This window comes from Dunckerocampus dactyliophorus, chromosome 8 (assembly GCF_027744805.1).
Source record: "Dunckerocampus dactyliophorus isolate RoL2022-P2 chromosome 8, RoL_Ddac_1.1, whole genome shotgun sequence".
NCBI lineage: Eukaryota > Metazoa > Chordata > Actinopteri > Syngnathiformes > Syngnathidae > Dunckerocampus > Dunckerocampus dactyliophorus.
This window is the reverse complement of record NC_072826.1, coordinates 7,603,734-7,624,142: the sequence shown is the minus strand read 5'-3', so window position 1 is coordinate 7,624,142 and position 20,409 is coordinate 7,603,734. Positions and strand designations below refer to the sequence as shown.

Genomic DNA, 20,409 nt, shown 5'->3' with positions numbered 1-20,409 from the left:
ACAGAGTTTGTCTTAGACACTGCAAAGGTAGCGACATTTGAACAGAGAAATGCTTAAGACAACTTGCCACTTTAACTAAAGAATGGATACTGAGAACATTGTTTTGACCTGAGCCTAAATAATAAAATGTCTGCATTCACTTAACTGGCTGAAATATTGATCTTAATTCAATACAACTAAAATATGTGTATGACAAGAATGCATTTGCAGCAGCTTGTCTTTTTTTGTTGTAATATTTTTTAAGTTGTTTGGTAATGTGGTGTGAGAATGGCAGCACTGTGTGTACTGTTAACAACTGACTAATTAACAATGTTGATTTTGTTATTGATGTCCTGTCACAAAATAAGGACCTGTTTACACAAGCTCAATGTAGCAAAACCCTGTGGTTTGCGGTTTCTTTTGCGTTTTTGGAAAGTTGAGTGTGCAGGAGAAAATGTTTTTAATATTATCCATTCACATAAGTCGTAAAAACACATTCTTGGCAAAAATGTCATCGTAGTCTTAATATTAATCATGTAACCTGTTGACAATCTTTGTTTCCTGTGTTACAGTCTACACCGCTCTGCAGAACTCGATACCTAATATCCATGCGAGTGGCGAGTCCGCCCACGACCAACTAATGAAGACAGCTGCTTCTCTGCCTGTGGCCAAGTGCAGACCTCATAGGAGTGCAATCACACAGCAGTGAAAGGGCTGGACTGTTCCCATGCCATTTCATTCACGCAGTGAAAAGAACACTTATAGGTGCAATATAAAAGAAGTTCAATTAAAGCACCATGACAACCAGAACCTAAAACGCAATATCAAGTCACTGTAGTCACTTTAAAATGGGCCTCAACTCAAGTGTTTGAATTTCTGTGGGCTTTTGGATTTATACATGATCTTATGAATAAAGTAATACACAGTAGTATGTAAAACAGAAGTTAGGTGTTTAGTACACCAAAGGTCTGGGGAGATACCTCCATGAATAAGTTAAACGTGTTAAAATGTTAATTATTTTTCTTACCAAGGCATGTTGGACAATTTTAACACTTGGACTGTGTCTCAGTGCATAAAGTAAGGTCCATAAAAGCATGCTTAAATGAGTGTGGTGTGGACAAACTTGAGCACCCTGACCTCAACCCCAGCACAAGACCTTTGGTTTGAACCAGAGCCAGGCACTCCCGCTTCAATGATCAGTAGGGATGCTCCGATCGATTGGCAATCAATCTGTATCGGCCAATTTCTATGAAAAATTCCGTGATCGGCATATGCCTTTCAACACCAATCACGAAATCCTGTGGCTTGTATTATTGCAGCCTGCAGCGATCAAGGCATTCAGTGTAGTTTTGGGTATCGTCCTGGGTATCGTTTTGGGAGTGAACGAGACGTCTTCAGAAAACTTTACTGGATGCTGCTTTTTCTTTTTGTTTTGCACATTTTAATTTGTATTTGGATATTGATGTTATGTTATGTTATGTTGACGTTGTGTTGTTTCACTGTAAATAGTTGGAAATGTACAAATAATACCCACAATCATGACCTTTTTGTCTAATTGACAATGGGCCTTTTTTGTGTGCTTTATAATTATTTTTTGTTCCAATCTGTTTCGTGTTGAGCATATTATTAAAGCCATACAAACAATAAACATTTAATATAATTCTACATTTACATTAGACATTTATTTTATTCTATTTTCAGAAATCTTTTGGGAGCCTAAAGAGACAGCTTTTAAATTTTATTTTTTTTTTTTAAATAGGGAGCCGAGTCAAAAAGTCGAACTTCCCATCACTACAAAAATGTATTCAGTATTACATAGCGGTGTCCCCAACATTTATCATTTCCAGTCCGATTCGGATATTGTAGCTTTGAATATCGTCCAAAACCGATATCAGCACAGATCACAATGACTTTTTACTTGTTTAGTAGAGTGGAATGTTGATCAAGTTACATTACTCACACAGACAATAAAAGTCAGCAACAGTAGGTATGAGAAAAACGGACCCGCTGGCTTCTTGATGCATCTGGCGTACAGCCTTATTGACAATAGGCATAATGTATCGACATGGCTCCACGTGCTCTATGAAACATTTAAACCAAACCATTATTCACCACTGACAGGGGTTGGCGCTTTTCTCTTACAGCTTTAGCCATCCTGTGGCATTTTATGTAAATGCTTCAAACAGCGGTAGATGTTTCAGGAAGCAGTGGTGTTGCAAAAAATCCTTCTTCAAATGCGTGATGAGATTGGTCGTATTAAACTTCCTTAGTTCTGTGCCACCTCGGGAAAATTATGCATGACAAGTCTTGCACTCAGCTGCAACGGCTTTTTCGGACTTTAACAAAAAAAACACAGCGACAACATCACTTCTACTCCTTGCTAAACATGCTAGCACATGCTGTTGTGATCACGTGGGTTCTGCATGATAATTAGAAGGGCTGCTACTGGAGAGAAGTGCTGGCGCGGCGTCTGGAATGGACTACTTGTATCGGAGTGTCAATATCGGAAATTTTAGACGCAGGCCAATGTAACCTGAAATTGTTTTTTTTGGCTGATATCCGACCGATATCAATATCGGATCGGGACACCTCTAGTATAATGTAAAACATCCAATATTTTATTAAATAATTTGGTCTTGTAGGTGTAGTGGTGTCTCAGTGGTTTTGTCAAATTGTTTTCGATTTGTTATTAACTGTGATAACACTGTGGAAAGTGTACCAGCACTACCCGAATCAACATTGTCACAACACAGCTCATGCATCATTTGTTAAAGGGTCTGCCGCAGCCAGCTGGAGACCCAATAGTTACCAAGGCTTGCTGACAAGACAGTGGTTAAGTGTACCTTAGCCTCAACGCAACAAAATAGTTCCTTCTGGCTTTTCGCAAGACAATTCCCCTCAACTAGTGGTCGCAGACCAAGATAATGGTGGTCTGTCTCCATTCATTGCATATTAATACAGTTTCTATGTCTTGAAGGGAGCAGGGAGGGGTGTCTGGGCCAACAGGAATACTGTGAATGCTTCTCTTCACGGCAGGCTGAAGTAAGCCTAACCCAGTGCCGCTAGGCTTTGAAACAGACCACAGATTATACGTCCTCGTTGCCACATACAACAGCCGCAATCCTCTGGACTTCCCTGGCTGAGGGAGAGGACTCCATGCTGGTGTGGTTTGTGTTCTTGCTGGCTTCATTAATCAGCTGGTGGCTTGTTGGACAGACAAGGAGAAGCACAGGATTACTATTTGGGCTAATTTCACCAACATGGGTGGCCTTCTTTTCTGTTCCAACTTGATGACTAGGTTCTATTGGGCTTGGGGGATCATAAAATTCATGCAAATAACGAGTGATTGAGTTTCTGCTTGATGTTTACTTCATTGTGGGGTTCCTCAGGGCGCATGCCAAGGGCCTCTCAAGCATACCCACATAGAACACAGAGGATGTGAAAGCGCAAAGTATGGCCTTGCCGCAGAAGCCACGAAGACCTTAAAATGTGATGTGGGACCAAATGACTATATGAAGGGCAGTGACAACACCACTGACTTTACGTCTGTATTTCAATAATTCATCCTTCTCCATATTGCAATATCATGTAATAAATGTTTTCGAATATAGAAGCTAGAAGAGACGGAGCCATTTGGGAAAGACTGACGGACATTTATGCCTCTTTTCTGATATGTTGCGGGCCAAACCACTAACTGTTTGTATTGAGTTCATATCGATTTGGTCCGTCTACGGCCTAACCCCTTCCTCGATTAATCGAAAAAACAAGCTTCAGATTAATCCACTAAGGAAATGATCATTAGTTGCAGGCCTATCGCCACATACTACGGTATTTCAGTCTAATGTTACACTTTCTTTATATGTTAATGTCTATAAAAAGAGTGCACATAAAGACAAATAGAAAATGGAGTAATATTAGCATCAATATCACTTTGGTTTTGAATGGAAGATATTTAATAAAAAATAGAGTACAACAATTTTAAACAGCTCAGTCCCACACAGAAAATCTACTCCACAAATGGGAGGGAAAGACAAACTAAAGATACAATCCGTTGCAAGCGCAGTCATTTGAATACTAAACCTTTAAATTCAAGAAAATTTACTTGCCGTGGTCATTTCACTTCTATGACAACAGGGACCGAAACAGACTGTTCCCATATTCATATTCATGGACATACAGTATCAGTACATCCTGCTACACTCGTATCCTCCTCTTCCTCTGAAAGATAAGAAGGCCTATGCAAGATGAAGAGACATCTGAAACCTAACAACAAGGCAGTGTGATGACAGTGCTTTCCAAATCTACTTAATCCTTTCTCGTTTTTTGGGTGGTGCACAGAATGTCTTCCCACTGACATGCGCTTCAGACATTTTTCACAGCAGCCAAGAAAGCCTATGGGCTGCTGCCAAACACAAATATTTGCAACTCCTGCCCCTAACTGGTCTTAAATACCACCTTAGTTTGACCTCTGCTGGGAAATCCATTATGTGATTTGCTTACAAGTCAAAACGGAAACACCATTTTAATGCACACGAGGAGATGCACTGACGTAATAATTTTTGTTTAACGTGGCATTACACGCATACAATAATCTTCTATAGCTGTTTGCCGTAATGCATTAATTGCAGTATCATTATTATGTGTTTAGGGGATATTACAAAATGATGTGGAATACGTCATAAGAAACCTGTCTCGCTAAAATACATAAAAGGTGAACAACAGTATTTAATATGCATCATCAGGATGGAAAGATGTACACTCATGATCAAAATTTTAAAACCAGTTGAAAAATTGCAAAAATTTACATTGGAGCTTACGGAGGTTCTTGGTAGAGCTTCGAAATGCAAAAATAAAAAATGGGAGTGAGACAAAAAAATGTTTTGAGTAAGCAATTTATTCCAAACAACCATTAAAGTAGGAAATAGGCTATTCATCAGCTGATCAAAAGTTCACGACCACCCTCTTTAAAAGCCAAAATCTTGGCAAAAATGTGGATTCAATGTCAGGTATTCACACTGCCATGATCTCTCGATGGCAAAGGCAAAAAAAGCTTTCTCTCTATGAACCCAGTCGCTCTGGCAGAGAGCCACTGCAACTGAGGTTAGACGCAGTACGAAAGTCAGTTTAAACTTCTTAAAAGATCCTTAGGGGTTATGGAAAAAAAAGAAAAACTCAAGTGGAAGATCCACAAAAATGTCACCGGCCCTGAGCTGGAGGATCCGACTGGCTGTGTATCAAGACATGGGACGATCCTTGGCCCAAATGAAGGTTGTTACTGATGCCGAGTGCAGTCCAATAACCATCAGACGGCATTTGTGAGAGAAAGGCTTTAAGAACAAAAAACATCTTCTTCAAAGCCATAGAATTGCCTGTTTGGAATTTCCATGAGAGCACCAAACATGGGACATTGAAAGGTGGAAGCAAGTTTTATTCTCTAATGAGAAAAAAGGTAACCTTGACGGTCCTGATGGCTTCCAACATTACTGACATGACAGGGAGATCCCACCTGAGATGTTTTCCCGCATGGCGCAGTGGAGGGGACACCATCATGATCTGGGGTGCTTTTTCCTTCAATGGAACAATAGAGCTTCAGGTTGAGCAGGGGCGTCAAACGGCAGCTGGCTATGTGGCGATGTTGCAGGAGGCATCCCTCATGACTGAAGGCCCTCGTCTGTGTGGTAACGACTGGGTTTTTCAACAGGACAACACGGCAGTTCACAATGACCGGCTGACAAAAGGACTTCTTCCAGAGAAAGAACAACATTCTTTTGGACCATCCTGCGTGTTCCCCTGATTTAATTCCAATGTTCCAATTACATCTGGAGATAGATGGCTAAGTTTACAAAAATTGAAATTAGTTCCAGACAGTGGATACCCTCCGTGAAGCCATCTTCACCACCTGGAGCAATAATCTCACTTGCCTCCTGGAAACACTGGCATCATGCATGCCCAAAACCAATTTTTGAGGTGATTAACAAGAATGGCACAGATAACTAATTACTGAGTCCTTTTTATTATTTTTTTTTAATTTCTATTTTAGGGAGGTTTATTTGGAACAACCTATTTCAGTTTAATGGTTGTTTGCAATAAATCGTTTACAACATTTTTTTTGTCTCACTCCCATTTCCTCTTTTTGCATTTTGAAGCTTTATTTAGAATTTAAGATCCAACAGGAGTGATCACGAGTGTATTAGATGCAGCTGAAATCTGGTTACACAAAGCTTCAGAATCATCTGGCTGTTGCTGTATTTATCCTTTCCAGGGCAGAGTCACAGTCCCCCTCCACGGTAAAATGTGTACGCCTCCAGGTGGAAACAAAAATATAGCTCTTGTCCCACCCAAAGTCAACTAATGACACTTTGCCAAGATATACTGTACATGTTCAAACTTCACAGTCAGGGCCAAACTTGACCATTTAATCTCCACAAACTAGGCCGATCGTTAAAAGTGTGGTGTGAGAGTCACTGGAGATAAACTACAGAAGACAGAAATAACATACTTTCTAAAAATAGCTTGAAAAAAAAGTTATGGACAGAAAAGGGTAGATGACGCTGGCACAGTCAGCTGTTCGTACAATAAAGCTCCATGCACACAGATGGTTCTACATGCAGCATGGGGCTATGAAGGGGAACATGCCCAGGCCTGACAAATTAGAGGTCAATGTAGGCCATCGACAGAGGAGTAACAATGCTCAGGTGTTGCACACAAATATTACATAAAATACAAACTTCAGGCCTGCAGTGATTTGTCACTGGGGTTATACACTCAAAAACGGGTTTTCAAACTCCAGTCCTACAACTTGAAATCACACCTGTGGCTCACTGGCTCTGGAAAAGTACAATAAGGGGCAGAAATGGACTCCTACAATGTGTCCCCTTCTGTCAGAGTCTTGGATGGTGCTAAAATCACATGTGACCTTGGCTGAGGTGTGGTGGATATGTGCTGTTCCTCACTGAATATGTCCAGATGTGGTGAGTCAAGCTCTCAGTAGACATAGCAAAGCATTTTTGTCAGATGTGACAGCCCAGGCTCTCCCATGCATCCTCAGCCGGAATCATGCATTTGTTTTTCTAAAACTTTTCTAAAGTCTTATTCCTATACTTATACTTGCCCCAGACAAAGTATGTCAGTGCGTATAATCAACAAGCAAGTAATGGTGGCAAAAAAATGAAAGGACTCTAATGGTGTCAACAAACTAAAATCCAAACGCCTGTAAATGGTGTGCTCAGTTACACCCAATGTTAAGAGACAAGAGAGAGGAATCGTACTAAAAAACAGGGAGGGAAAATCTTTGGAAGAGGCTCTAAGGGGGAATTCAGGATTTATTTATGAAAAAACAGACAGAGCTAATGTGCTAATGTTGGGGCGACCTCATTCCCCAACTCCCACTGAACCAACACACACCCCCATCCTTTCCAAACGTGCAAATAAACAGGGTGCTGATCAATACAGTGGACTTTCCAGCCAGACCGAGATCTGGATCCGCTCTTTGTTGGGATACCAGCTCGACAAACCACCTCTGGTCCTAAAATCATCTCTAAAGCCTACTTTTCACATGATACCTCCTACCCCCTCTCCCCTTTCACCAAAATTTCCCTCCCTGCCTCCGAGCTACAGTGTCCATGAAGTATTAACAAAGAGCTTGTACAAGCTAGAAGTCTCCTCATTTTCACCCAAGCACAATCCTATGGGAAGTGTGGTATGGCTACAAAGTAACGGTGCCTGTGAGACATAGAGCGGGGTAAAAAGTACGTATTTGACAGGAGGACACAATGCAAAGGCAGCCAAACGAAACATGATGCTAATCGACATTGGAACAAGTGTGCTTCACTAACAACTAAACTCACCGAGACGCCAGTAACGCCCAGAGGAAGCCCAGGAGGGGCAAAGGCCAAGGAAAGTCGGAATGTGAGTCCGCTTTCTCGTCCACGCTGTCGACCCCGGCCCCCGTCTCCGTCTCTCCACACCCCTGAATCCGAGAGTGAGAGCGGGGTGGGGGGGAACCTGGTGATAGCAGAGGGAGGCTCGATTTGGGACACACCACCAACAACACTTCGCTGTCAAGTTTACGCGGTGAATCCAAGAAAACGTAGCGCACTCCAGATAAAAATGATTAATTCGCCCTCATGTGTCCTCAAAGACTAGCTTCCGGGCACATCTGGGGGTTGAATCCCTCGGTTAGTCGGCTAAGTCCGGGCGCGTCGGCCGACCATTCTAGACCGCCATGTTGTGTGTCTGTGTGTAAGGAAGAATGGAAAGGGATCAGCGAGCTCCAGTCAGGCCCCGTCTCTTCAATGCTGGCCTGCATGCGAACAGCGACGCTCCCTGGCGCTTTCAGTCATTGCAGCACCTCAGCAACAGCCACCGTTCATCTGTCCATGACCCAAGTACTGTATGGGATCTGAACCCATCAATTTACACACCTCTATTGTGTTGCTTTTCCCCACTTTGAAAAAAGGCAGATACATTTTCCAAATAGTGAACCATCTGCTTTGCGTCTCAGTTCATTTTCATTATTGCTTGTCCTCATTAACAACCATGCAAACTAAACGCGCAGATGTTCCAATGGAGGTTGCGTAGTCGTGCTAACCACTACTCCACAGTACTTGCCTACAGAGAAATATATTTTGCAATAATAATCACACTTTACATGCAAAAACTGTACACTCGTCAACCAGGCACGTTCCACTAATGACAAAGACCGCCTTATCAAAAATAGCAATGTTCACTTTAGGCAAATTCCTAATAAAGTTTATAACAGGAATATAAATTAACTTAAGGTCAATTTGAGGTTGATCTGGCTTGGCCTAACACATTTGTATGCATTTCAACTAAATGAAATATCATATAAAAGATTAGCAAATTTGACAACAAAGATTTCCCCAAAAATGGAGACTGCAGAACATACATTTTGTAGCCACTACAGCACCGCAGCACAACAGTGACGGGTTGCTGTAACATGTTGAACAGAGTGTAATCACAAGTCTATTATGGACCATAACTCTTGGTCCAGTTTCCTCTTCTGTACTTATTTCTGACTCGTTCCCAAGCTATCTGATGTACTACTACTATCTGTTGGATAGGGTGGATATTACATTCCTAATGTTGTGAATGGGGCGTGTGCTTCGAATGACACTCAGTACTGAACTGCATCAGTCATCTATTTAGAGCCATGCAAGAATTCTCACACACGATGTCATATCTCCTCTTTATTACTCATTTCTTATTATAAATAAAGAGGCTATAGAACTAAACCATTGAGATAATAAATAATATCAAATGTTTAAGACCTCATATTACCACTGCTGTCCACAAGTAAAACATTCAAGTCGATCAAATAGCAAAGCCTGATGTACGTTATGCTTTTTTAGATATGACAGTTGCGTGTTTTTAATGTTTTATCAGTGACAATGGTGTTGACGTGGCTGCTTTGTGCATGTGTCCAGTGGTGTGATGAGGTAAACAGGAAGCAAACGAATAAGCCTGTGTGTGTCTTTGCAGCTGACGGAGAGTTCCAGACAATGATTAGGCTGCCAGGTTAGCAATGACAGCCCGGGTGAACTCGTCACTCGTAGCGTAGCCCCCAAGGTCTCCAGTGCGCACCTGTTGCAAACATAAGGCCAGACAGTGTGTTACTACATGCACAGCTGCAGCAGCAAATGTCTGAATACAGTACATGTCATGGCCAACATGCTAGAGACTACCAGTTGGTTCTGAGAGTTCTTCTTCAATTTACTTTACTAAGGCAGTATTTTTTTTTAAACAGCGTTTGAATTTGGATCTCATTTGATTGTACAAGTGTACCTTAATGTTGTGGCTGGTTAGTGTATGTACTGTTTAGCAATGCAAGTATTACAAAATCAACACTATACAAACAAAATATAAATACCAAATCACATGTGAGCTTTAAGATATAATAGAGTTTTTAACTAAAACCTGTTTGGATGAAAATAAAAATTCACAGTCTGTGTAATAATTCCATTCAGTTGCATTCATTTAGCATGCATGCATACAGCAGAGGAAATCTGCTCTACTATATGTTTAATGGGCCTTCAAATACGCATATACAACAATTGGAGTGGATCAGATTTGGTTCTCTTTATTTCATTCATCAGCGTTGTTCATGTTACACATTTTATTAAATGTGGACATTGCCATACAGTGTCTCATATCAACAACTGGTTGAAAGCTCTTTGAGTGAAGTTCCAAGTAGAGCAGGGTTAGACTGTCAAAACAAGGCACCAACCGTATCACTATGTCATGATGAAGCTCTAAGGAGGATTTTTAAAAAGGTTTAGTGTGAACAAGACAATCGAAGTGTAAACTGACTTTCACACAAGTCACAGAACATTCACGGTTAGGGTGATAAATGCTGTTCATGGCGAGAACAAGTGGAGGTCCAGCTTTTTCTTTATACAGGAGTCTGTTAACGTGTACTTTCATGAGCACGACTGATTGAAAAATGTATAGTTTTAGTAAACCCAGTATAAAAACCATCCCACTGGTCCAACTGTATCGTCATTCAACAGAGACAAGTAACAAATGATCATATTAAAGAAAACATCAGGGAGGAGACCACTTCTAGACACACATCTTAGTAAAAGGGTCGGTGTCGCAGGTTATCCACAACAGCACGCACAAAGTCGCCCGTGGTCGAGTAACCGCCAAGGTCTCGTGTCCGTACCTGGGACGTGCACAGACACACACATTTACACTCACATACGCATACATAGAGGGTAACAGGGGAAGGGGGGAGAGGAAAGGCCCTTTTCCACTGCACAGTACCAACAAGGCTCAGCTCTATGCGGCTACAGTTGTCCCTCGCCCCATCATGCTTCAAATTTCACGGCTTCACTCTCACGGTTTTTCCAAAAACATATTCATTAATAAATCATGCTGTTGTGGTTGAATATGGCCTAAATATATGCATATTTAAAACATTTTTGCACATTTTTTGGCATAAATTGGACATTTTGGAACATAATAGCTACTGAACTAAAATACAAATATAAGGCATTCAGAAATTGCATCGAAAGACCACTTTTAAGATGTAGTATTCTACACTGGTCACTGGGTGTCAGTAATGTTCCAATATGTTACATTGATGAGACAATAGCCACCAACAAGTACTGGGAAAAAAAACAGCACTAAAAAAGGGACAAGAAGGAACTCAGCCAATGCGAACATGTGAGTCTACGTATATTATGCCTTATTTTCTATGATTATGTCTACTATACTGGGTAATACAAGTGTAAAGGTGACTAGAGGGATGTTAATGTCATGTCTATAAGGCCCCAGTAATATTAAAAACCTATTTACAAGGTCATAAACAGGTTTTCTATGCTCTAACTACAAAAAATGTTACATTATAAATAAAGAACCCTACTTCGCAGAAATTCATTGATCACGGTCAGGTCTGGAACCAATTAACTACAACAAACGAGGGATTACTGTATACCCGCCCACCTTGGGCAGACGTTTTCCAATTCAACAAGAAACTATGAAAACTATGCTGCAATGAACACACCAGTCACTAACAAACAGCAATTTAATTCTTGTGACATGGCTTTTTATTCAAAAGTAGATCGAGGGTAGCAAGAAAATATGGAGCTACAGCACAATGGAGACTGTGGTGCATAATACAGCAGTGTCCACAATGAATGCAAAGCAACAAGGCAAGCTTAGCATGTGGGGTTTATTTTTGTCATTTCCATCCACGTATCCTCTAATGTTGTCACAAATGAGCGACCCATATGGCATTAACTAGACACTCTTGGAGCCTAATGCGTTGACCTAATGCAAGAAATAGTACACCTTATGATCTGGTAGTACTGGCTTTTGCCAACGATAAAGTAAGTACAGCCATGGGTAGCTGATTAGGTACCATACAGTGGAAAAGAGAGACCACTTGACCACAAAGTGGCACTTTCAACTGACCAGCACTTCTGAGGAGCTGAGGATTACATTCACACCGTTGCCACGCTGTCTCTCTGAGACACGGCAGCCTCAAAAACACACAACTTCTGCCCCAGCAACAAGCTTGAAAGTCTGAACATTTCTGAGGTGCCATCTGGCAAGCAAAGTTTGGACCATTAGTGACTGTTAGAGCAGCCTGGCACACAGCCACTTCAAGAAGAACAAGAGACAAAAATAGAAAACTTTGAAAGAAATGCGAGAAGATCTCAAAAGTCCTAATGTAGACAGAACGAATGACGAAAAGTTTGCCAAGATGATGAGCCACAGGACCCACTGAGGACAGTGCCAGCTTCTGTTTTGACAGGATTAAGGCTTGCATGTCTAGCGTTTTGTTAATGGAATTGGTATTAGTGTTATCTGTCAATGTCATGCATCTTGTGTTTCCACATTGTGAGGCTGAAGACAGCGGTGGGCGTACATGCAGCAGAACGTAGATGATGTACACTTACCTTGCCCTGTTTGATGACCCTCTTGACAGCATCAGACACCATTTGGGAGTGATAGTCCAGACTGCAGCACAAAGAGGTGACAATGACAACATGTTCATAAGTGTCTTTTGCATAAGACAGGCAGACACTTGAGGATGCTCTCCGCGGTTTGAGTGGTGCATTGGGCAGAGAATGAGGATCAGGGGCAGAGGTCTTTTCTTTTTCTTTTAACTCATTAAATCCCAGCCATTTTTCAAAGACAACCCCTTCAGTAAGGGCCATTTTAGACGATTTTGACTGATTTTTCATGGCACACAGAATATTGTGTTCTAGGCTATATAAACATGGAACCTACCAGAAGAAAGATTAGACTCTCGTCTTTCATCAGGAAAAACAAAAGTTTGTTTCTACCAACATTGGAAACTTTCAGGAAGTTTTCAGTTCCCAACAAGAAAAGGGAGAAAAACAGCTTTTTGTGAAAAGATACGTTTCAAGCATAACTTTCACTTTGACAATTTTTCTTTTACTTTTGTGACAGCTCAAACATCTAAACAACTAAACCACAACATAAACAACACAAAAAAGGGTTGTTTTACACCAAAATAATTTCTTTTCAAATATAACACCAGAACTTTGTCATGTTCCACATTGGAAGTGGGACTTTCATTTTGCTTCTCCTTAATTTTCATGTTGTTTCCCGTTTTGTGTTTCCTGTTTGGTGAGATGTGCAGCTGCTTTGTGGTCGCTGGAAAGCGCGTGCAGCGGTACCTGTTTGTAATTAGTTGTCAGCGCTACTGTTTCGGTGGAGCCGCATTACAGGCGGAGAGCAAAACACACTTTACAGTCATTGCAAACTGCATATTAACGATCTTAGCGACACTTGGCAGTAATTCCAGACCGCGAACAGTGCAGTTTGATGAGATCTGATTGGGCTATACTGTGGTGTACTTCTTACTCCAACGTGATCACAGGTCGACTTACTTGAGGTGCCGGAGCATGTTAGCAGCACTCAGCAGCATGGCTGTGGGGTTAGCAATGTTCCTGCCTACTGCTTGTGCAAAAGGATGGCGAGCACCCTAAAAGAGAGCATGAAGACGAACATGTAAATGAATAAAGATGCTTTTCACAGCAGTGGTCAACAGTAATATTACACTGACACACACAACAAGGGACCAGTAACAACAGTGAATGAATGAGAAGCCAAATTTGAAACAAACAGCAAGAAGGGTAAAATGGACAGTTACCGTCTCAAAGACTGCATATTCTGCGCTGTAACTCTCCCCGGGAACAACACCTGCCCCTCCCACAAGCCCTGCTGCCAGATTATCAATAATGTTGCCGTACAGGTTGGGCATTACCAGCACATCAAATTGGTATGGATTCTGGACCAACTGCAGCAGGGGAAGGCATACAAAGACAGAAAAACGGATAACTGAACAAAGTGAAATAAATAGTCAATTTGAATACATTCAATTGATAAACCTATTGTGAAAGCGTGATAGATTGTGCTTATTCTAAACCACCAACAAATTAATGAATAGTATGTAGTATTATTTAACTTTATCACATTGAATGAGATGCTATTACACTATCGATTAAGAAAATGTATTGGTTGTGTATGGTGTATGGTTATGCACGTGTTTGACCCTATTTTTGCACCGAGGAATCAAACTTTTTTTTTTTTGAAAAAACAATTTCAGGCATAAAATGTACTGTAAGTACAGTGATCCCTCGCCATTTTGAATGCACTTGGAATTTCACAGCTTTAGTATCACGGCTTTTCAAAAATGTACGAATAAATCACGCTGCTTCATGTTTGAAGATGGCTTATCCTTTCAAGCCATCGTCTTGATTTGAGTCCCTCACTATATTGTAGTGCTCGAGAGCACAAGCTGCAGGACACAGGTATAAAAGGGAGCGCTCTGATTCGCAGAGAGCTTGTCATGCCACCTAGGCGCATTGTCAATGCAACTCCAAATAAGCACAAATGCGTACAGCGTTAAAACGTACAGGTGTAATTCAGGGTCAAAATGAGTGCAGAGTACAAAAAATGAGTACATGTCGGCAGGTCTGCATTTGTAATGTTCCACACTGGTCACGAGGTGTCAGCAATGTTACTGTAATGTTGGGTGAGACACACAAGCACCAGGAATGATCGCCGGACCAACAGGCTTTTATTGCAGGTTTGAATGATCTCACAACAGGCACAATAATCCTTAACACAAGCTACTGTTGCAACCGTAAACACGTCATGCTCAAACTCAACTCTGAACCAAAGACATCACTTCCTATCCTGCCCCTGCTCAGCTCCCCTACCACAAGTATGAGTCTTATTTATGTCTCACATGGCTTATTTTCTGTTATCATATGATATTGGATAATACAAGCGTAAACGTGACTGTAGGGGTGTTATTTCAAATCCAGAGAACTTTAATAACATTTTAAAAAAATATTTAGAAGGCCGTAAACAGGTTTTCTATGCTTTACTACAAAAATTACATTTATAAATAAGGAACCCTACTTAAAAAAAAATTCACTTATCACGGTCAGGTCTGGAACCAAGTAACTGCGATAAGCGAGAGATTACTGTACTCTGGAAAGCTTCAAACCATAGTTTAAACATTCAAACATTTCCAAGTCCAAGTCCATTTCCAATGGGATCCCTGACTAAAAGCAAGTCTGTTATAATAAAGTCAGTTTAAAAGGTGTGTATTTACCTGCATGCAACAGTTATCAATGATTATGTTCTCGTATTTGATTTTTGGGTACAGTTGTGCCACCTCTGCACAGCTCTGCAGAAAAAGGCCATCACCTAATTTCCTGTAATTAGACAAATATGAGATCAGGGCAAAGGCTTATTCTGATCTAAATAAAAGTCATTTTAAAAAGGGGCTGTCCCTCATTGCATTCAAATTACACTTTTTCACCCAAAACCTGTAAGACCACCCCCACAGGCTGGCTAGCATATGGTACTGTTGCAGAGAACAGATTGTTTCAAAAGAAGGGCTTTATTCTTCACAATTCGGAGTTAAACTGAATGAGATTTGTCTTTCAGCCCAAAAAGGGGAAGTGGCATTACTGGCTGTCACTCACTCACATCTCGTGATGTGGCACATGCCCGTAGTGTAGGTGCACATACACATGCACGCGGTCTCAGAGAGGCTCACATCACCCTCAATGCATGCTCTGAACAGGAAAGGGGTGGGATATAGTACGTTTGAAAGCTAGCGCCCCCATTGCAGTACCTAACTATGACGGACAGCACCTTTAAGTATGAGGAGAAGAGTATGCCTCAAAATATAGAAGTACATGGCAGAAAGGCAGCTTATAAGCTTTCTCACATGATATTGGCTTTATGAACAGCTGTGACCTTGTTTCGCCCCTTCTTAGTGGCATAATCGAAGGCAAACTTGGCAATGCGCCTTGACTTCTCTCTGGTGATGATCTTCAGACATTCAATCACACCGGTCACACTCTGCAAAGTAAGAACAAACAAAGTCATTTGTGTCAGCGTCTAAGTGGTGTGAGTTTGAAGTCCAGAACTACCTAAGATGTTTAATGCAGTACTTTCCAGACAAAATACTGGCCATCAGGAAGGACACGCAAGGTTGTATTTCACCTCACACAGTTTACTTTCTGTGTCAGATATTAAAATGTTGTTTACCTCATGCTCCAGAGAGCTATACTCCCCCTCTGTCTGTTCCCGGATAATAACCAGGTCCAGGTTGTTGTGACGTGTGCTGTAGCCTGGCAAGCTATTCACGTGAACCACATTGGCAAACAGGTCCAGTTTTCGCCTAGAGAAAGAACACAGCGGAACATGTTTTAAAATAATGAAATAGAAACAATAAAAATATGCAAAGACATGGATATTAGGTTGCACCTTAGTCTCATCTCATAAGAAGCCAACTCCCCCTTGAACTCCATGGGTGTGTGGATCTTTCCTAAATAATAAAAACACATCTTTTACAATCACACTTTCACTTGTGTACTTTTTCTTCATTTAATAACATGTAAAATGACTTCATTTCCTTTTAAAAGACCAGACTTCATTTCAAGAGCTTGGTTACCTACCTTTCATTGCTACTTTGTTGTTCTTCATAGAGGTCAACACTTGCTCCAGCTTTTCCTCGCTGGCCATGTTCTGCACTTCACTCAAATGGAACTCCTCAAATTCCACAGGAACGTCTCCCGCCTATGGATGGGGCAAAAAGAGAATACAGTGTAAAAGCGTCAGATAAGGAAAAGAGAATACAATTAAGATTCATTCAAAGGCACAATGACAATTTTATACAAGTTTAAATTTGGATTCATGCATTTCTACATGCATTGTATGCAATTTGAGCTCTGTATTTAACTGAGTACTGTGACTGCAGCTAGCATGAGCCATGTGAGCGACTAAAAAGGGGAATTAATTGCCTTGCTCAAAATCAGGTGAGTGTGAAGGCAATAAGTGTATTTGGGCTACATTGGAAAAAAAAAAAGAATAATCTGAGATTTCGAGAATGAAGTCATAAATTTACGAGGCAAAAGATTGTACATTTACCAAAAAAAAGTCATAAATTTACAAGAAAAAAGTTGTAAATTTACAAAAAAAATTGTCAATGTTTTCAGAATAAAATTGTAAATTTAGGAGAACAAAGTTGTACATTTAATGAGAATAAAGTTGTACATTTACAAAAAAAAGTCATAAATTTACAAGAATAAAGTCAGAAATTTACAAGAATAAAGTCATAAATGTACAACAATAAAGTCGTAAATTTAAAAGCCGTAATATTATGAGAATAGCGTCGTAATGTTACATGTCATCGTGTCATAGGGAAAGAAAGAAACTTTCCTCTTGCGTCAAGCTAGCTTTTATTTATAACGTGGCAGCAAAACAGAGCAGTTGAGCACAAACAGATTAGCATGTCTAGTATGTTCATTTAACACTTTTTTTCCTACAAAAAATAAATTTACGACTCGATTCTTGTAAATTTACGTTTTAATCTCGAAATCTCAGATTTTTTCATTTTTATATGGCCCTAATACGGAAAATAACGGAGACGATAATATACATACAGGTTACATGTTGTACCACAAAGCTTGCTGGAACATACTTTGAACACATCCTTGACCGCAGACATTAACTCAGGTCCAACTCCATCCCCTGGAACCATTGTGACCTTAAAGGTTGCATCTGCACGAGCGGGTGGAGATTCTGACCCGAAACGACCTGCAGAAACGCTCAGAGGTCGAGAGGCAAGCTGCTGCCACTGAGGGCCGCTCAGACCCTAAAAACAGACATAAGAACTCATTTAGGATTAGAATAAGAACTCATTTAGGATTAGATGATGAGAGGTTTTGATTAATTATGACAGCATGCAATGTAAAATCAGTGGCCTCAGATTTCAATACTATTATGTTGAACAGAACCACAAATGTGTATTAGAGTGTTTGTTATGTGCTTATTAAGGTAAACAGTGGGAATATTTCACTGGTTGATAAATCAACAAGTAAGAGCGCATCCTTCTACACCCCTCTGTCTGAGAGCTAATCTGTTTTTGCCAAGTTCTAGGCCGTTAGCTTGTGGTTAACATACTGTAGATAAGTTACAATGCAGTAAAACGGGTATAAAGGTTGGCATAGGTTAACTGGCCCCTTTAGGGTAAAACCTTACATGAACTAGACTTGCTGCTACAATTATCTGTTGACAACCTTGACATTCGTCCAATTTCTACCTGAGAAAACCACCTTAGGAAGTCAATTGTCACAATAACAGAGCACCTGAAGGAGGCTTACTAAACTGTTAGTGGGAGCCACACTCTTCTGGGACACCGACAACAAAAAGTAGATTCTTCAGAAGATCTTTCGACAACAGCCCTGAAACATTTAAATTTACTCTGTCGAAATCAGCTTGAAAACATCCTGTATGCACTCACCTTGATCAATGTTACCAACCGCCCTCTCGTGACAGCCGCCATTGTCGCAGAGAGGCAGTCTCTTCTTCGCAGACTGCTACTGTGATTTAGCAACAGGAGCGTCACCAAGTGGACAAAATATGTTACAGGATGGAAAGTACAGTACAGAGTTGCCACTGAGCGCTCTGATTTGCCGAAACGAAACAGTATATTATCACAAAATTGATTTTTGTTCTTTTTTTTGCAAGGTCCCAATTTACTTTACAATCACTTTGCAACGAACAATGTGGCTCCCGCTTACAGTTTAGTAGCCTCCTTCAGGTACTCTTTGTTACTATGAAAATTGGCTTCCCAAGGTGGTTTTCTCAGGTAGAAATTGGACGTAAATTAAGATGTTTTTGTTTTCTTTTGCATTTTATGGCAAAGAGGGTTAGCTTTAACATCTACAGATTTCCTTCTGTTATAGCCTATGTTCCCAAAGTGGGGTTGTAATAGGGGATACGTGAATAAAAATGAAAAACAATTAGCAATTACATCTCGCAATTACGAGTGCGCCTGAACGGCGCAAGGAGAACGGAGCAGAAAGGAGACACAGCACGAAGTTGGCAATTGCTCTGTGTGCATCATATGAAGAAATAACTAAATCTGACGATTATTTGTACATTAAGAGTGTTTAATCTTGAAGATTTATATTAGTGTTCCAATCCCTGAAAACCTGTGAGTGGGGATTCCCCACTAAAATGAGGCTTTATGTTGGTTGTAGTATTTTTGTACTTCAGATACTGTTTTATCATGATTATTAAACTTTCCCCTTCAATTTGGTATTAAATTAATATGCAGACTTAAACCTTAGCCATCGTGAGTGGACAAAAAAAGTGATGCTCAAGTTCAACCCATTCAAACGGAAGGATGCCAACATCAGACTGGGATAAAAGATACAGTATGTATGTACGATGATTCTATTTATCAGTGCTCATGTGAAACTTTATTAAAATGTCACCATGCAAAATACACATTTTTGACCCGGAATTACTATAAAATTAATTAACCAATTAATTATGTTCAATATTTCAAGTTAATAAAGATTTTAAAAAGGTGTAAATTGTTTAAGTGTGCAGGAGTACGGGGTACATGGCTTCAGGTCAAATGTCTGAAGGAGTATGCGGCTGTAAAAAGTTTGGGAACCACTGGTGTATGGTAACCATGGGTGTACCCTTGGTTACACATTGCTGTTCTGAGTTGTTATTCACTTGGGCTCTGAAGACCGCACCAATGTTTCATTGTATCTTTGTAACATTATACAGTATTTGCGTGGCAGTGGCTCATCCCTTGACACAGGCCCAGCCTAAATCAGGGGCCAAGGGATTCCCAGTTCTATTCCAGGCTAATGACACAGTGTATTGGAACACAGGTTGATTTCACTGTCATATGGAAGGGCAGATCAGTCTAATAGGAAGGTCTTCCTGAGTATGTAATTGGTCAGATATACTGTACATGAACAATGTTGTGCTGTTTTTCTGGGAGAAATTAGAACTAATCATAATTTGCATTATTTGCCTTATTTTCTAATTACATCTCACTTCAGTGTGCTGAAATAAGTCTGTTAAAAGAGCGTTAGAGTGAAGAACTGAAAGTCCCTTGTACCTTGTTTAGTTTTGGACTAACTGCAAGGACTGAACATTAGACGAGAGGGCCAAAACCAAAATACAGCTAGAGTATCGCCATACTATGGTGACACCGTAGGAGAGATGCTAGTCTGCTTCCTGAGCACTGTAGGTGCTGGCACCAATCACTGAGCCCAGTGCCGCCCCTTCACTCTGACATCACTCCCCTGCCTGCATGCTGGCATGTGTGTGAATTGGTTCTTTGTGTGGTAAAATGCATGCGTAACCAAACGTATAATAGAGTGAAAATGTTTATTTCCCCTCAGTGGTCAAAAGTAGTACAGTAAAATAAAATTTATGTCAAAGGAACACTGGGAAGATAAGTTTTTCATGTTTTGTCATTTCATGTGATCACAGCGCAGTGCAAGTAGGTCATGCATATCAATTTGTTTTCAAATCTGCATACATTTTTGTAATAGACAAACAATTGTGTACAAACCTAAGAATACCGTATAAAGGTGC

The 20,409-nt window shown here is 40.5% G+C and overlaps 2 protein-coding genes across 3 annotated transcripts in view; both read right to left on the bottom strand.

Moving 5' to 3' along the window:
• The window catches only part of ptpra (protein tyrosine phosphatase receptor type A), a 31,271-nt gene extending 23,026 nt beyond the window's left edge, over positions 1–8,245 (bottom strand). The window contains exon 1 of the mRNA XM_054784821.1: positions 7,827–8,245. The gene's annotated coding sequence lies outside the window, so the exon portion shown is untranslated. The remainder of the gene's footprint in view (positions 1–7,826) is intronic.
• Positions 8,246–9,173: 928 nt separating this feature from the next.
• idh3b (isocitrate dehydrogenase (NAD(+)) 3 non-catalytic subunit beta) lies at positions 9,174–18,470 on the bottom strand. 2 transcript variants are annotated; one of them, XM_054785746.1, is made up of 11 exons: positions 18,305–18,470; positions 17,483–17,656; positions 16,458–16,578; positions 16,267–16,327; positions 16,048–16,180; positions 15,725–15,858; positions 15,101–15,203; positions 13,628–13,774; positions 13,365–13,459; positions 12,405–12,465; positions 9,174–9,582 (listed from the first exon to the last, which is right to left on the bottom strand). In XM_054785746.1, exons 1-11 carry the CDS (start codon positions 18,344–18,346, stop codon positions 9,505–9,507), a joined length of 1,149 nt encoding a protein of 382 aa, XP_054641721.1. In that variant the 5' UTR covers positions 18,347–18,470; the 3' UTR covers positions 9,174–9,504. The 2 variants fall into 2 exon arrangements, with proteins under 2 accessions (XP_054641721.1, XP_054641720.1); XM_054785745.1 differs by lacking the exon at positions 9,174–9,582 and adding an exon at positions 10,063–10,663.
• Between the last annotated feature and the right edge of the window lie 1,939 nt (positions 18,471–20,409).